The sequence below is a fragment of the Hypomesus nipponensis genome, chromosome 1 (genome assembly GCF_054491055.1).
Source record: "Hypomesus nipponensis isolate SF chromosome 1, ASM5449105v1, whole genome shotgun sequence".
NCBI lineage: Eukaryota > Metazoa > Chordata > Actinopteri > Osmeriformes > Osmeridae > Hypomesus > Hypomesus nipponensis.
This window is the reverse complement of record NC_140361.1, coordinates 7,026,774-7,041,084: the sequence shown is the minus strand read 5'-3', so window position 1 is coordinate 7,041,084 and position 14,311 is coordinate 7,026,774. Positions and strand designations below refer to the sequence as shown.

At 45.0% G+C, this 14,311-nt stretch overlaps 2 protein-coding genes across 4 annotated transcripts in view; one reads left to right on the top strand and one right to left on the bottom strand.

Annotated features, from left to right (window-relative positions):
- macrod1 (mono-ADP ribosylhydrolase 1) overlaps nt 1-7,760 on the bottom strand; it is a 40,597-nt gene extending 32,837 nt beyond the window's left edge. The window contains exons 1-3 of one of the 3 annotated variants that reach the window (XM_084669475.1): nt 6,968-7,760; nt 6,601-6,696; nt 5,907-6,017 (exon numbers count right to left, since the gene is read on the bottom strand). In XM_084669475.1, the coding sequence (XP_084525601.1) occupies nt 5,907-6,017; nt 6,601-6,696; nt 6,968-7,373 (613 nt within the window). In that variant the 5' untranslated portion in view covers nt 7,374-7,760. The remainder of the gene's footprint in view (nt 1-5,906; nt 6,018-6,600; nt 6,697-6,967) is intronic. The other 2 variants (XM_084669389.1, XM_084669311.1) reach the window with 2 other exon arrangements.
- A 663-nt stretch (nt 7,761-8,423) lies between these two features.
- fermt3b (FERM domain containing kindlin 3b) lies at nt 8,424-13,816 on the top strand. Its single transcript, XM_084669191.1, has 15 exons — nt 8,424-8,599; nt 9,289-9,410; nt 9,552-9,785; nt 10,004-10,120; nt 10,457-10,625; nt 10,703-10,805; nt 11,114-11,221; nt 11,456-11,587; nt 11,878-11,924; nt 12,003-12,127; nt 12,342-12,448; nt 12,631-12,846; nt 12,928-13,052; nt 13,305-13,446; nt 13,576-13,816. Exons 2-15 carry the CDS (start codon nt 9,290-9,292, stop codon nt 13,753-13,755), a joined length of 1,926 nt encoding a protein of 641 aa, XP_084525317.1. The 5' UTR covers nt 8,424-8,599; nt 9,289; the 3' UTR covers nt 13,756-13,816.
- The last annotated feature ends 495 nt before the right edge of the window (nt 13,817-14,311 follow it).

The following is a 14,311-nucleotide window of genomic DNA, read 5'->3' as shown; positions in this document are numbered from 1 at the left end:
CTCACCGTCTGGGCGTGCACACACATGCACACACGAACACACACCTGTCTTCCACCTCCAGGGTAACAGACAGTCACACGTCTTCAGGCACAGATGCCATAACGACACCCTGCACACGGCAACAGCAGGGAGTCACCAGAAGAGTTGTTTACCCAAATCTACTACTAGTCTACCCACGAGGGCGGCAGCTGTCCTGTTGAATGTCGTCTCCCTTTGAATTGATTACAAACTGCAAGTGGCAGCTCGGATCTAAGACGGATTCAAGAGACCGCAGATAGTGCGGCTAGTTCCTATTTGATGTAAAGCACTTTGAGCTGCAATTCTTGTATGAAAAGTCCTGTATAAAGTCTTACTTACTTGAATTGTATCCATCCAGACTCTTCCCTGCCCCCCCCCCCCCGTCGTGAGGGGCGGTTGAAAATGACTTTAACACAGCGACTTCTCCCTGACCAGGTGTGTGCATTGTTCTGAATTGAACTGAAGTGACTTGTGCTATCTCCAGAGGCTTCAATCATACCATCTTGGGTCTAAACGCTCAGGGCGTGACCACCATTGCTCCAGCTCTTGTCTAACACAGCTGTCAAATGGGTAATGTTCCAGGCATTCCATTTTTTCATGCAATCCAAGGTGTGTTTGAGCAGATTCCACAAACTTTGCCACGGAGAAGGCGTCGCAAGAATGGCTTATTAGAGCAACGTTGTGAACTTCCATCTCAGCCTCGTGAATTGAGGGTGTCTTGCATAGTTAACTTCCATCTCAGCCTCTTAATCCCTGCAGTTACTCCTTTTCACACAGACCCATTTTGGAGCGCACCAGGCCACTTACTCAATTATTTCATCCAAATGAATGGAGCTGGTGTCACTACTTCCAGATTAACTGAGTGCACAAGATAGCAATTATTTTTCATTTTGTGAGTGTTATTCAATAGAAAACACTATTTTAAACACAAAAGAGTTTGATGGTGCCCAAAAACTGTCCTGGCTGATGTCACAATGCCGCTCAGATGTAAGGACGTGTCCGTTGCTATGCCAACCATAAATTCCTGAGATAGCCAAGTGTGCTAGCAGGAAAACTGTCCTGGTTGCTCGGTAGGAAGTTTGGTATTCAGGCATATTTAAACCCATTTAGCCTACTTTACGATTTGAAGTTTTCACTCATTCGACATTCCTGAGACAGCAACGCGCGCAGATAGAATACTATACTTACGGACAGCTTTTGGCATTACTGCACCCCCTTGTACACCTGGTACCTTTGTGTTGTTTTGGTTTCAACCTCAATGTGTAGAGATACACAACAGAAAAGCATCAAAGTGCTCTCTCTTCTGTGTACCTCACTTCATCAATGCATTCTCTCTCAGCACCACTGTAGATGACAAAAAACCCAGACAACATGGTGATTACCATACAGTAGCGGCTGCGTTTGCCACTCTCACCGCCTTGAATAATAATGTTATTAGTGGATGTAGTGGATAAATAGGCCCTTTGAATAGAATGTCATTATTTCTGTAGGACTAATGTGTGGTCTAGTGTAGCAGTGTTTGAGGTGGAAAACCACTGACAAAGATGGATGGATAAGAATAGAAGAAGACAGACAGAGGAGGGAAGGCCAATATGGCAAAGCAGAATAGAGGGGCAAGATAAAAATAATATATATATATATATTTTTTTTTAAGAGTGAGAGAAACAGAGAACCTTTTGGGATTGTGTAGAAACCCTGATTCCAAATGTTATTGCAAATGCGATGTACAGTATCTTGGTCTTTTAAAAGTAAATCTGGTTTGACACATAACCCCTAAATACTCGTCCCATGGGAGGTGTTCTGCATAAAACACGGAGCCCTCTAAATTGGGGTGGGTTTTGCTCCACTGGGAGTTTTTATAATTGATGAAAATGGGACAAGACCAGGCTGAATTTGAAGATAAGGTGGCCTTTTAGAGGTCAAATCAGGGCCTGTGCCTCATTTACCCTCCACTGAAGATGTTGCTTCGCTCTCAACAACCTATGTGAGCATCCAACTAGCAAACACAACTCTCGGGAAATACCGTGGCCCCACTGAATGCAGGTAGAGGCGAGCAAGCGGCCGGCGTTGATGAACGCAACTCTGATGAGCAGAGTGCTGATGAGAAGCCTGACTCCTCGTCTCCATCTTCCTCATTGGGCCAATCAGACTAATGAGCCTCTCACTTCCTCCGTCCCAGCTAAAGAGGCGATTGATTAGGGGGGGAAGGGTGGCAAGGCTTTTAACGAGAGGAGGAAATAATTACTATTAAAGGAAATTTCTGCAAACTCATTCAGTTTCTCTAACCCCCATTCTGCGACTATTTTTTGTTTGTTAGTTTACAAAAGTGCCGGTCATTAGGGACTGACTCAGGCTATGTTAACTCGTCAAAATAAAACACAGAGCAGATGCATCTGGGTTGTTCATTCTGGGTAACAATCTATAACAGCGTGAGAGGGCTTCAGCACCGCAAAGTCCTGACGGTGTGACGGCAACAGCGCTTCTGGAATGTCCTTAGGCAGAGTTGAGCAGAGTACAGTTCAATACAACACTGTACAAGCGGACATATCCTCACTAAAGACATGAGAGTAGAGGACTGCCGAGTTCAGTACACTGCAGCAGAGTGAGCAACGTTTGACCAGCTAGCAGAGCTGAGAGCCACTGTGATATAGAGGAGCAGCGCTCCACAGCACAAACTCGAACGTCCGCTAATGAGATCAGACAGGTCCGAGCCTCGGGAGCTGGAGCCGTGCCTCAGTCAGGATGAAGACGGCAGCCCTTCAGCACGGGCAGGAAGGCAGGGAGGCAGGAAGGCGGGCCTCAGAGCCTGGAACCCTGCCCCCACGGGGACCCGTGTCTCACTGTCTCAGTGACAGCGGCAGGCGACCAGAGGAGCGACCAGAGAGATCCCGTCACCACCGCAAGGAGACAAGCCAGAACTGGAGTTCACACAGTCGACAGCGGATACACCTTCCAGCTGAGATAATGTACACGCTAGTCTAACGCCGTAGCTATTGAGAGAGAAGCGACCCCCCCCCCCGCGCAAAAAGATAGGTGTCTGATTTGGAGTGGAGACAGCTGTCGTGCTGCAGATAGAGCGAGTGGTGCGCCCGGAGACTGAGTACAGTAGATAGAGCTAGTGGAGTAATTACAGGAGATAGATATACTGTAACTACAGTGGAGATAGGGAGGACAGGCTAGCTCGCTCGAGGGCCCGAGCTAGAAATGTCTGTACTTCCCTGTCACTATGGAGAGATTGGGAACAGCTAGCCTGCAATCGGCAACAATACTCCAATAATACACAGTATTAGGGATGATAGAGTGGAATACAGTTCAATATACCCTACTGTCATTACAGCCCTGGTTTACTTCTGCTGTCTATTCATTTATTCATCCAGTCCTTTTTCCATCACCCACCCCTCCTTTATTTCTTTCCATCTATTCGTATTCCGTACATACATCATTCCACCTATTCATCTATCGTCAATTCCATCCATCATTAATCCCCACCATCCATCCATCCCTCAATGTTCCTCCTGAGGCAGCTATGTTATCTGAAAAGGAGTTTAAACACTTCAGCAGCTCTGCCACTGTTGAATGTTATTGGTCCTTATCTTGTATCTCAGGTACCCCCACAGCAAACAAGTGTTATCACTGACCTGGCAGAAGAAGGCATGGCTCTCTTATCACAGAGAGGTTAGACACCAGACATTCTTATACACATAGCTACACACAGACACACACCTGGTTATTGCTACACCAGCAAGAACACTAGTATATCATCTATCATTTGAAAATTAGAAACTGAGAATTCCTTTGCTTCATAAGAACATGAAAACGTCCACCGATGCATTTTTAGAGGCCTTTGAAAATCTGACTCATGATGTGAGGTCACATTGGTTGGAAAGTTTAGAATAAAAAGTTGCAGTTCACTTATTAGAAAAGAGCACTTTTGTAGAAGCACATACACACACACACACCACTCCAAAGACCATTCATTGCAATCCATCTTAATCAGCCAAGCCATCAGAGCTGATACATCTCTCTATCTGGGATGAGAGTGGATGGAGTGATTGAGGGGTGTAAAGAGAAGGATGTTTTACCCCCCCCCCCCCCCAGCCCTTCTCCTACCATCTCGAGGACAGCTCCTAAGTGCTTGTGGAGTTTTATGTTTGCTGTGTTTTATAGGGGGGGGGATGCAGGAGCCAGGACCAGTAAAACTGGGGAGGGTACGCAGCAGAGGAGGGGCAGTGTTACTGTAAATCCAATCTTTATTGAGAACGACACAAACGACATAAACAGTCTCCCACCCCCCTCCCACAATACACCTGATTGATCGATGATGTCTGAGTGAAGGGGGGTGATGTGATTTTGGAGAGAGACAGGGGAAGAAGAGAGAACAAGAGAGAATGAGTGTGTGTGTGTGTGTGTGTGCGCATGTGCATGTGCTTGAGAAAGAACCCTCAAACCATTAAGTGGTCTCTGTTGGTTTCAATTGAATGTTTGTAGGTCTATATGACTCTTAGGGGCCATTACTGCCAGATTGGGGAAATAACTTGAGATAACTCACAGTGAACTAGAAATGCCATCTCTTTCCAGGCACCCTGCCTCCCTCCTCCCCAAAATGTGCAGGCACCTCTTATCTTCTGACTAACCTGAATAGAAAATTACTCAAAGCCACAACGTTTGACAGCCTCTTCTTTCTCTGCTCGGCTACACCTCACAGTTGCCATAGTGACAGTCGGTATGACAAAATCACTGGGGCTGAGGGCCACTCTCTCTTTCTGTCTCCTTCTCTCCATCGGTCTTTGCCCCTTCAGTCCCCCCCCCCCCCCCCTTCCCCTCCTCACCTTGGGTCTGAGCACCCAGCTGTCCTCTATGAGGCTTTACAGCAGTGTGGTCATGTTTCCCAGGGCCACTTTGCATAGCGGGACTCTATAAAAGCGCTTGTTAAAATGTAAACACACAGGCAGCACGAGCCGCCTGCTAACGAGAGATATGCAGTTCTCGCTTCAGTGGCACTTTTACAACGATGACCACTAAACAAGCAAATGAAGAAAAACCATCAGTTTTTCAACAAACTATGATACAATTTCCATCAAGCATTATTTCTAATGTGTGTAGGCTCATTGACTCTGATCCCCACTCACTGGCATGCTGCCAATTACATTTTGTAACTGGAATTCAGATGGGATTCACTTGTCTCAGCTGCCACCTAGTGGTCAAATATTTACCCAAAGCACTAACTAGCCAATGAACTCAAGGTTGATTCTACAGGTAGACAGTAGGTAATTAGTGGAAAGTGGGCTGGCCATAGTTCAGATCAGATTTGTATATAGCAATTCTTGCATTATTTTTAAGCCCGATCCTTCTTCTTTTTTTTTGGTTCAATAAAAACTAAATATTTTGGTAAGACATGGAAAGTATAAATCCTTAAAGAGACTTGCATCATTTACACTCCCAATTAGTGTCTGACTTTGCTGTCTGGCTTCATGGACTATTTATAACCCTCAAATCAAATGCCATGTATAAGATATGGCACAGTGCCTAGTGGAACTGTGAAGCTCAAGAGGTCAGTCAGGCAGTCTCTGGGTGAAACTGGAGAAGATGCATGCAAGCACATGCACCATCTGTGGAGATGGGTATAGATAAGTGGTAGAGCGTTTAACGGTATATCAAGAGGACACAAGTTTGAATACACCCTTGTACATCACGGGATTAAAAGCATCTGATAAATTAATACATTACATTTACACCATAATCGCACACGTACCTCCAGAGTACAGTCTTCTCAAAAAATTCTACACATTTAAAGTTGTCCTTGTTATTAATAGTGACCGTTTGCAATACAGAGGGCTATCCATAGTAGCCCTGTATCACAATATTCCGTTTGATTGTAAGATGGTTACCTGCATTCACAATCCCATCCACCTCCAGTTTGGTGATGTCGCCGCTGAACAGAGAGATCTTGTTGTCCAGGGCCTCGTTCCTGGGGAAGTGAGGCTTGACAGCTGCAGCACCTGATAAAGAGGTCCAGGAGAGGAACACATAAATGCTATCCTGTCATTGAATTTACTAAAATAAATAATATAGGACTACGCAAGTAGAATGAGAATAGGACGTATACAAATTGTGTCACAGTTGTTGGGGTAAATTTCAAACTCGGTGTGTGATTCAAGACCACTCAAGACTCAAGCTTGCACAGAAGGGAACATTACATTTAGTCATTTACGTTTCACATTTAGTCAAGCATTAAAAGTATTCAGGTTGCTAACTAGGGACCATATGAACCACCTGCATGGATCTAAGTGAGTAAGGCCATACTACTTACAGCAATCTTACAGTAACTGGTTACTCACAGTTGTATTTAAGCCTGGCACAATAAATTGTCTTTTGAAACACAAGCCAGATGCTGTCTGGTAAGGGAGGGTTTAGCCTTCAAAGGCCAGATTGCAATGCCTGAAGCTACGTATAAACAGCATTCATATTGTGTCTGGGGTCTTGAAGGGTCTCCAAGATACAGAGGTCTTCAACCTCTTATGATGTACAGTAGGTACATCTGGATAGGAGGCTTGGTGACACAACTGTGACTGTATAGTCTACCTCGTTCCTGGTTCCACACTGGTATATCCTTCAGCGCCAGGAAAGAGCTCCTGTAGTGTTTACGCCTATCCTCCAGACCCATGGATAGCAAGGTTTCTGGAGAGAAGTAAAGAGAGAGAGAGCAATGAGGCTACTTTGCATTGATAAATGTACCATAGTCACATTAGATTCCCATGTTCGTGATAAGATATGTCTGTGGCCACGAGATATTTCGAAAAGTAGGCCTAGTAGTGTATATTGTATGATATAACCCTGCAGAGCTTTTGGGTAAGGCTAAACTGTTTTGGGTTACACAGAAATACGTCGTGCAGTTTCGTGACCATCCTCATTGACTGACTCGTCCACTCGTGGAAACTTTTAAACTCACCCTTCACCTTATTCCAGTTGCTTTTAACTGAGTCAAGATTCAAGTGCGCTTCCGCCATAGCGACCTGGGCACTTGCGTGCAGACAAGCAACCGCAGTTGTCACTCCAAATGCACCGATGGCAATTCGGTAAACCGTACCAGACTTGTCTCGGCAGGCGCGACCGTAGTTCTGCCCCTTGAACGACTTTGAAACTGTTGCTGTTGAAAAGTTGTCCACGCGTTCTGCAATTCCAGTGCGAAATAGAGAATGCACCTGACGTTTTGGCTGAGTAGCACTGAAAATATTTCTTAATTTGACGCTGAACCCAACTGAGTCACTACTAAAGTCACCACGGCTTCGGGAAAGTGGACCACCTGAGGTTATAAGTCTGATGCGTGCAGAAAGAGTTGACATTTGAAATGCCATGCTGTGACACCGAAGTTATTTGATACGGGTTTTCTCCAGTGTCAGCGTTCGATATGTCTCGTTTCAATGGTTTGTCGGTTCAGTTTCGTTTTTAGAACAGCGCACTTTGAATTGTTTGCAATTACAGATAGGCTGCAGATTCATCTGGCATGTGCCATTTTTGTTTTGACCAGTGACGCATGGAATGTACCATACTCGTGGGGACCTGGTTTGTAGGCGATTGCAAAACAAACTACTTCAACTAAGTGTATCGGTTAATCTTTGTAAACTGTACTTCCATATAGTTGCCATTTATCATTGAGCAATGTCCCATGAATAATTCATATTCCCGAAACACATGCCTCCCATTCCTGTTTATCAGATTGCCTTCCCTGCACATCGGCGGGGTTGTGCCGTGCGCAGTTTATCAAATGAGGAAGTATATATGTTTCACCCCCTAGCGGTCAATAGAACGATCTACAACATCTACAGAGCCTTTAATTCATGCACAGACTTAGAGACCTAAATTGTCTGAGGTGAAAGCGTGTCTTACTCTTTGTGTTATTTACATGTATTCAACTACAGTCTTAACAATAATTCAATAACGTCCCAATTGTCTTAGGAATTAAGTTTGTAATTAAAGCAAAATACAACTATGCCTTCCTCTCTTTGTTTCACACAGAGGTTTGTTTTTCTATCATAGTGTGGACTGACAATTCACTCCCATTGAAAATGGTGTTATGCCCAATCCCTAACCCCATACTGTACTTCTAACTATGACACCAATTCTTACACCAGACCCCCTAAACCCCCATGGAAACAGCACTTAAAGTTGTGGGGTCCTGGAAAATGTCAGGGTAAATGTTTTCTTAGTTTATGATCCTCGATTAAACTAGACCATACAAACACACACACAAGACACCCAGTTATCACAGTACGATTGACACACATAGAATAAGAAACCCACTCAGACACTGCCACTGTCACTCACACTTCCGTTGGCCGGAAGCTGACGAAAAAAGAGGAACACCCTTTCTTGTAAGCATAGAAATATATTCTGGTAACCACATCTTCAGACTCAACACGAAAGAGAGAGAGAGAGCACACAGGGGGAAGAAGAGAAGGGAAGTGCAACAGGCCTGTTTCACTAAATCAATCCAAAAGTTTGGTTCACAGATCAAGCGAGAGAAGGAAACCATATTTGCTGAGAGTTGCTGAATCCTCTGGATATTGGACGGCAAGAGAGGGTAAGGGTGGCAAAAATGTATGTGTGTGTGTGTGTGTGACAGAGAAAGAGAGAGACATAGACAGAAATATATTGCATTGTATAAGACTGCATCTCAAAGTGACACGGAGAAAAAGATGGCCTCTGATAGAGATTGAGAGGGGGATGACTATGATGACGGGGGGAGGGGGGGGGGGGGTGGAGTGGGTTCACAGTTCTGGAGACCAATTGCTATTCTCAGGTTCCCTTTCAAAGGGGGCTACAATGCTTGTCCTGTTCTTTCACACTTGTACTTGTGGTCAATGTTTGTTGTTGGTGTTGCCACACCCAACCAGTGGCTTTGTTCAGGTTCAGTTCAGCTGTGAAGTTATACCATGTGAGTTTGACACAGCCCCCCATCCAGTCAGTCAGTTGTGGGTAGATATGTCACACATACTTACACCAGCCTGGATGAACAGTTCATCCAGGGGAGGCTTAGAAAACGGAAGTGTGCTTATGGCAGATTGCTCAGAAACAGGAAGGGCTTGTCACACAGGGCTATGATAATACTTTGGTCATTCAGGGTGTGTGTCAGTAGTGGGGGTGGTGATGTATGTGTCAATTTATCATGAGACTTGGGATTCTTATATGGACCCGCCCTTACCCCTTCCACTGTCTCAGCTGACCCTTCTCTCTTCTGTATCTCTCTTCTCCCTACTTCCCTCTGTTCAGTATGGCGGCATGGGACCTTTCAGTCGTAGTGGAGGAACTGGGCGATGACAAGCCCATCTCAATAAGCGTGACATCTGAACTACATATAGGTGGGGTCATCCTCAAACTGGTGGAGAAAACACGTAAGTCACACACACACCCTTTGTAAAGTCACAGATCCCTGTGAAGATAGTATTTGTTCATGTCCTGGATCCCAGAGCAGTGACCATGCACAGTGGTGGCCATTTTGTGTCTGATTCATTCTGTTTCCTTCCCTCATGCAGAGATAAAGCGTGACTGGTCGGACCATGCACTGTGGTGGGATCAGAAGCAGCAGTGGCTGCTACATACATCTTGGACCCTGGAGAAATGTGGCGTGCATGCCGATGCGCGGCTGGTGTTGATGCCCCAGCACAAGCCCCTTCTTTTGGGTCTGCCTAACGGGATGACGCTAAAGCTCCAAGCCTCCTTCTCCGGGCCTGTCTTCCGCACCGTGTTAGGAATCTGTAGGATGCTGAGTGAGTCCCTGACACAAAGGATGGTCTATGTCTGCAGAGAGGCAGGAAGTGTTGCGCGGCTGGTGTGAACTAAAAGGATTGTGATGCTTCATCAGTTTAGCAGTATACTCAAAGCTCTGTTTGTTTTCTTCTCATCATCAAACCATACATTAGTCTCCATCTATTCCTCCATCATCCCTCTCTTCCTTTTCCTTTGCCATTCCTGGGTCCTTCCTCAGACATCCGTCGGCCTGAGGAGCTGTCCCTCCTGCGTCCGGCGGAGGAAAAGAAGAAGAAGAAAGACAAAGACTCGACCGAGGAAGTGTACGACCTCTCAGAAATCCCTGTCACCTCAGGTACACTTTGTTAAATCAGTTCCTCGAGGAACACATTTGTTGACCAATCACAGCATGTGTGAAAATGAGGAAGTGTACTGATACATTAAACAAGCCTTTTACAATACTTATCCATTCCATATCTGTGGATTAGATATACAATTTTGAAAGGTGATTAGTTTTAAAGCCTTTAATGCTATGCTATGCTATGCTGGTGCTGTACCTCTTAGCCTTGATGCGATCTGCAGTCTATTCACTAGGCTTAAACAGACTTTTTTAAAGGAATCGCTCTAATACATAATGACCACGGTATGGTGTGAACTTCTGGTGACCCTGGCCTGACTTCCTGTTCCCTAGTGTCACGCCCCTGCTTGTACAATGGAATGCCCGCCCATTTCGCAGACTCTCCTAAAACAGAGGCAGTCTACAAAATGCTGTCAACTGCCCAGGCCCCTCCTGCCCCCGAAGCCATTGCCAAGCTATACCGACCTGCCAGTGTAGTGGACAAGGCCCATATTCACAGCAGGTGAATACACACACACAAACACACACAACACATACACACACTTTCCATCTCCTCTCCTCACTTTCTCTCTGTCTCAGGTGGTTAGACTCCTCTCGTTCACTCATGCAGCAGGGAATCCGAGAGAACGACAGACTTTGGCTACGCTTCAAATACTATAACTTCCATGACCTGGAGCCCAAGGTGTGTGTGAACAACAGGACACAGGACCTTTTAGTTCACTGTGCCTGGTAGCCATAACATGCTTACTTTGCGATGTGGCTGGTAAATACACATCGTTCCTTGTCTCTGACCACTGAATTACAGTAGAACGATGCGCTTCGGATCCTTGATCTTCTGTTGTACTTTCCATATTGCACTAGTTGTACGTCTCTTTAGATAAAAGCGTCTGCTCAGTGAATAAAAGGTTAATGTATAAGTGTGAATAAGTGTGTGAAAAATAACTTTCTGGTTGATTTGTTATTTCAAATCTGTCTCTCCCTTCCCCTCAGTATGATGTGGTGCGTTTGACGCTGCTCTATGAGCAGGCTCGCTGGGCTATCCTGCTGGAGGACATAGACTGCACTGAGGAGGAGATGATGCTATTTGGAGCACTGCAGGTACACTGGGCCTAGAAGTGTACATGGGTTCAAATCCCAACTGGACAACGAGTGCATGTGAATCAGGATACATTACAGTGCCGATATGACTACTGCAATGCCACTTCCCTCATTTGTGTTTCCTTATCTTTAATCCTCACCACACACCACATACACATGAACACACACTCATACACATATGCACATTTACATTTATACGCACACACACACACACACACACACACACACACACAGTACCACATCAACAAGCTGTCTCTGTCGGAACCCCAAGGGCAAACGTCTAGCACGGCCATGGATGACCTGGACTCAGCTCTGCAGTGTCTGGAGGTCAAGATGGATGGAGACAGCAGTGCCAATGACATGCTGGTTAGCCATATTTGATCTGCATTTCAGTGAATGAAAATGTACAGTGGTGTGGTTAACATACCATAGAAGTTTACACACCTGCTTTTGTACATTTTGGTCCTACTTGTCTTTTCTCACTAAAGAATATAAAAATGTTATGGTCGACAAGATCACACACGTCATCACTATTATGCACCACTGTTTATATGTACTCAGTGACAATATATTGACTGTAGGTTTAAAGAAGGTAACAGTTAATAATAGGATGTAATTATGAAGCGTTACAATTGTAAGAACTCTCTGCAACACAGGATGACATGACTGCACCAGAGCTAAACGAGTATTTGAAGATATTCCGGTAAGAGATCCAAAAAAATAAACACGCATGCTTTTTCTCTCACACACACAGCATAAGAATGTGCTACTTCATTTTCAGGCCGAAAAGGCTGACACTGAAGGGATACAAGCAGTACTGGTTCAAGTTTAGGAGCTGCTCAATCTCCTACTACAAGAGCAAGGAGGAGAGCTTTGGAGAACCTATTCAACAGATCAACCTAAAAGGTATAGAAGGGCATCTCTTAATTTAATATTTTTCAGCTCTCTCTCTCCTCAACTCTGTCACACATTCTGTTCTGCTTTCATTTTCACCCACCTAGACACACTATAAATAACTGAACCCGACATGACCACTTTAGCATATATGATATGATGATAAAATGGTGACGATATGACATTATTACATGATTTAGTTATGCCTTTAACCTCGACTTTCCAGGCTGTGAGGTGGCCCCTGATGTGAATGTGGCTGGCCAGAAGTTCTGCATTAGACTCCTCATTCCAGCCCCAGAGGGTATGAATGAGGTATACCTACGCTGTGAGAATGTAAGTTAAACAACACACACACATGGATGCATGCATGCATGCATGCACACACACATAGTAAAACACCCAAGTAAAACACCTTTGATACCTGAAAGGTCTTTCTGCAATCCCTTGAGGGCTCTCTTTTAACATCTTTCTATCCAAATCTTCTCTCCAAATCTTCTCTCCACTGTGTCCATCAGGAAGAGCAGTATTCCAAATGGATGGCGGCCTGCCGTCTGGCCTCCAAAGGGATGAGTCTGGCAGACAGCTCCTACCAGAGCGAGATGCAGAGCATCCGCACCTTCCTGGCTATGCAACAGACCAACCCCAATGGCAACAATATGCAAGCTGACGAGAGCATCAACACCCACAGCCTGGTGTCCCCACGCTACCACAAGAAGTACAAGGTCAAACAGGTAAGGTGTCAAGCAGGTGTGTATACACATTGAGTAAGTTAGCAGTGTCACCCATGCTGACCCTTTTCTGGTCCTGCCCAGTTGACCCCACGTATCTTGGAGGCCTATCAGAACGTGGCCCAGCTCTCGCTGACCGACGGCATAGTTCGCTTCCTGCAGATCTGGCAGTCCCTGCCTGACTTTGGTATCTCCTTCTTTGTTGTCAGGTAAGAAATAATCTGGCAACCCCCAAACACTGAAGACGTGGTACTACTTTAATTATTCAGAGACGCATAGCTATCTATTGAAATATATTGCACACGTTATCATTCATGTCGTGTTGTTTAGGTCAAGAAAAAATAAGGTTACAGGAAGGTCCCTAAAGTCAGCGGCAGTCTAACTACTGGTCAGGTGATGTGTAACTGTGTGTCTCCTTTTCAAATTGTGTTAAATTGCTGGAGTGTTGTGCATCCATCCAGGTTCAAGGGCAGTCGTAAGGATGAGGTCCTGGGCATCACCCCAAACCGCCTGATCCGTATTGACCTGGGGGTAGGGGATGTGGTGAAGACCTGGCGCTACAACAACATGAGACAGTGGAACGTCAACTGGGACATCCGACAGGTTCATTTAATCAACTATGAGAGTTTAAGAAGATTAATCTTACTTGAATTAAACCTCTTAGCCTAAATCAACCTTCGGACTTTCTACTAAAGTACCAATATTATCGTGTGTGTGTATTCCTCCATTCAGGTGGCCATTGAGTTTGATGGGAATGTCAACATAGCCTTTAGCTGTGTGACGGCCGACTGCAAGATTGTCCATGAGTTCATTGGTGGCTACATCTTCATGTCGACGCGCAGTCGCGAAAAGAGTGACACGCTCAACGAGGAGCTCTTCCACAAGCTCACAGGGGGGCACGAGGCCCTGTGATCCCCCCACCTTCACACACGCAGTCCTAGCCAGGGACAATTAAAAATCATTTGTATATTCAGCTGTTTTTTGTATGTCACATGGCAATTCATCTCACCACAGTTCTTCTTACACACGAGGGATTCCATTGATGACCTGCTCTTGAGAGGAAGATGGCAGTCAAGAGTGTCAGTATGTTAAGAGATGGACAAGAAACTCTATGAATTGCCAATCCAAATAAAGATGGTACAAAAAAAATAACTTAAAGGCACATTGATTAATCGACCAAAGTTGGTCCTTGCAATTCACCTGTTAATCCTGGTGAATAGTATATTATCTTTTCTTCAAAATCATTATCATGAACATGTGTAAATTACTTTCATGTGGCTTAGATACTATTCATACAAATAACTTTAGCTTTGTAGCTACAACTATACAACAGTATTGGGCTGTAATAAACATGCTTAATGACATCCTTTGAGTAGTTGGCAGGTGTTCTCTTAACCTTCTGGTGTGAAACATTGTGTCTTATTTTCGAGAACGGCCAGGTGGCAAAGCAGACATCCCTCTATTATTG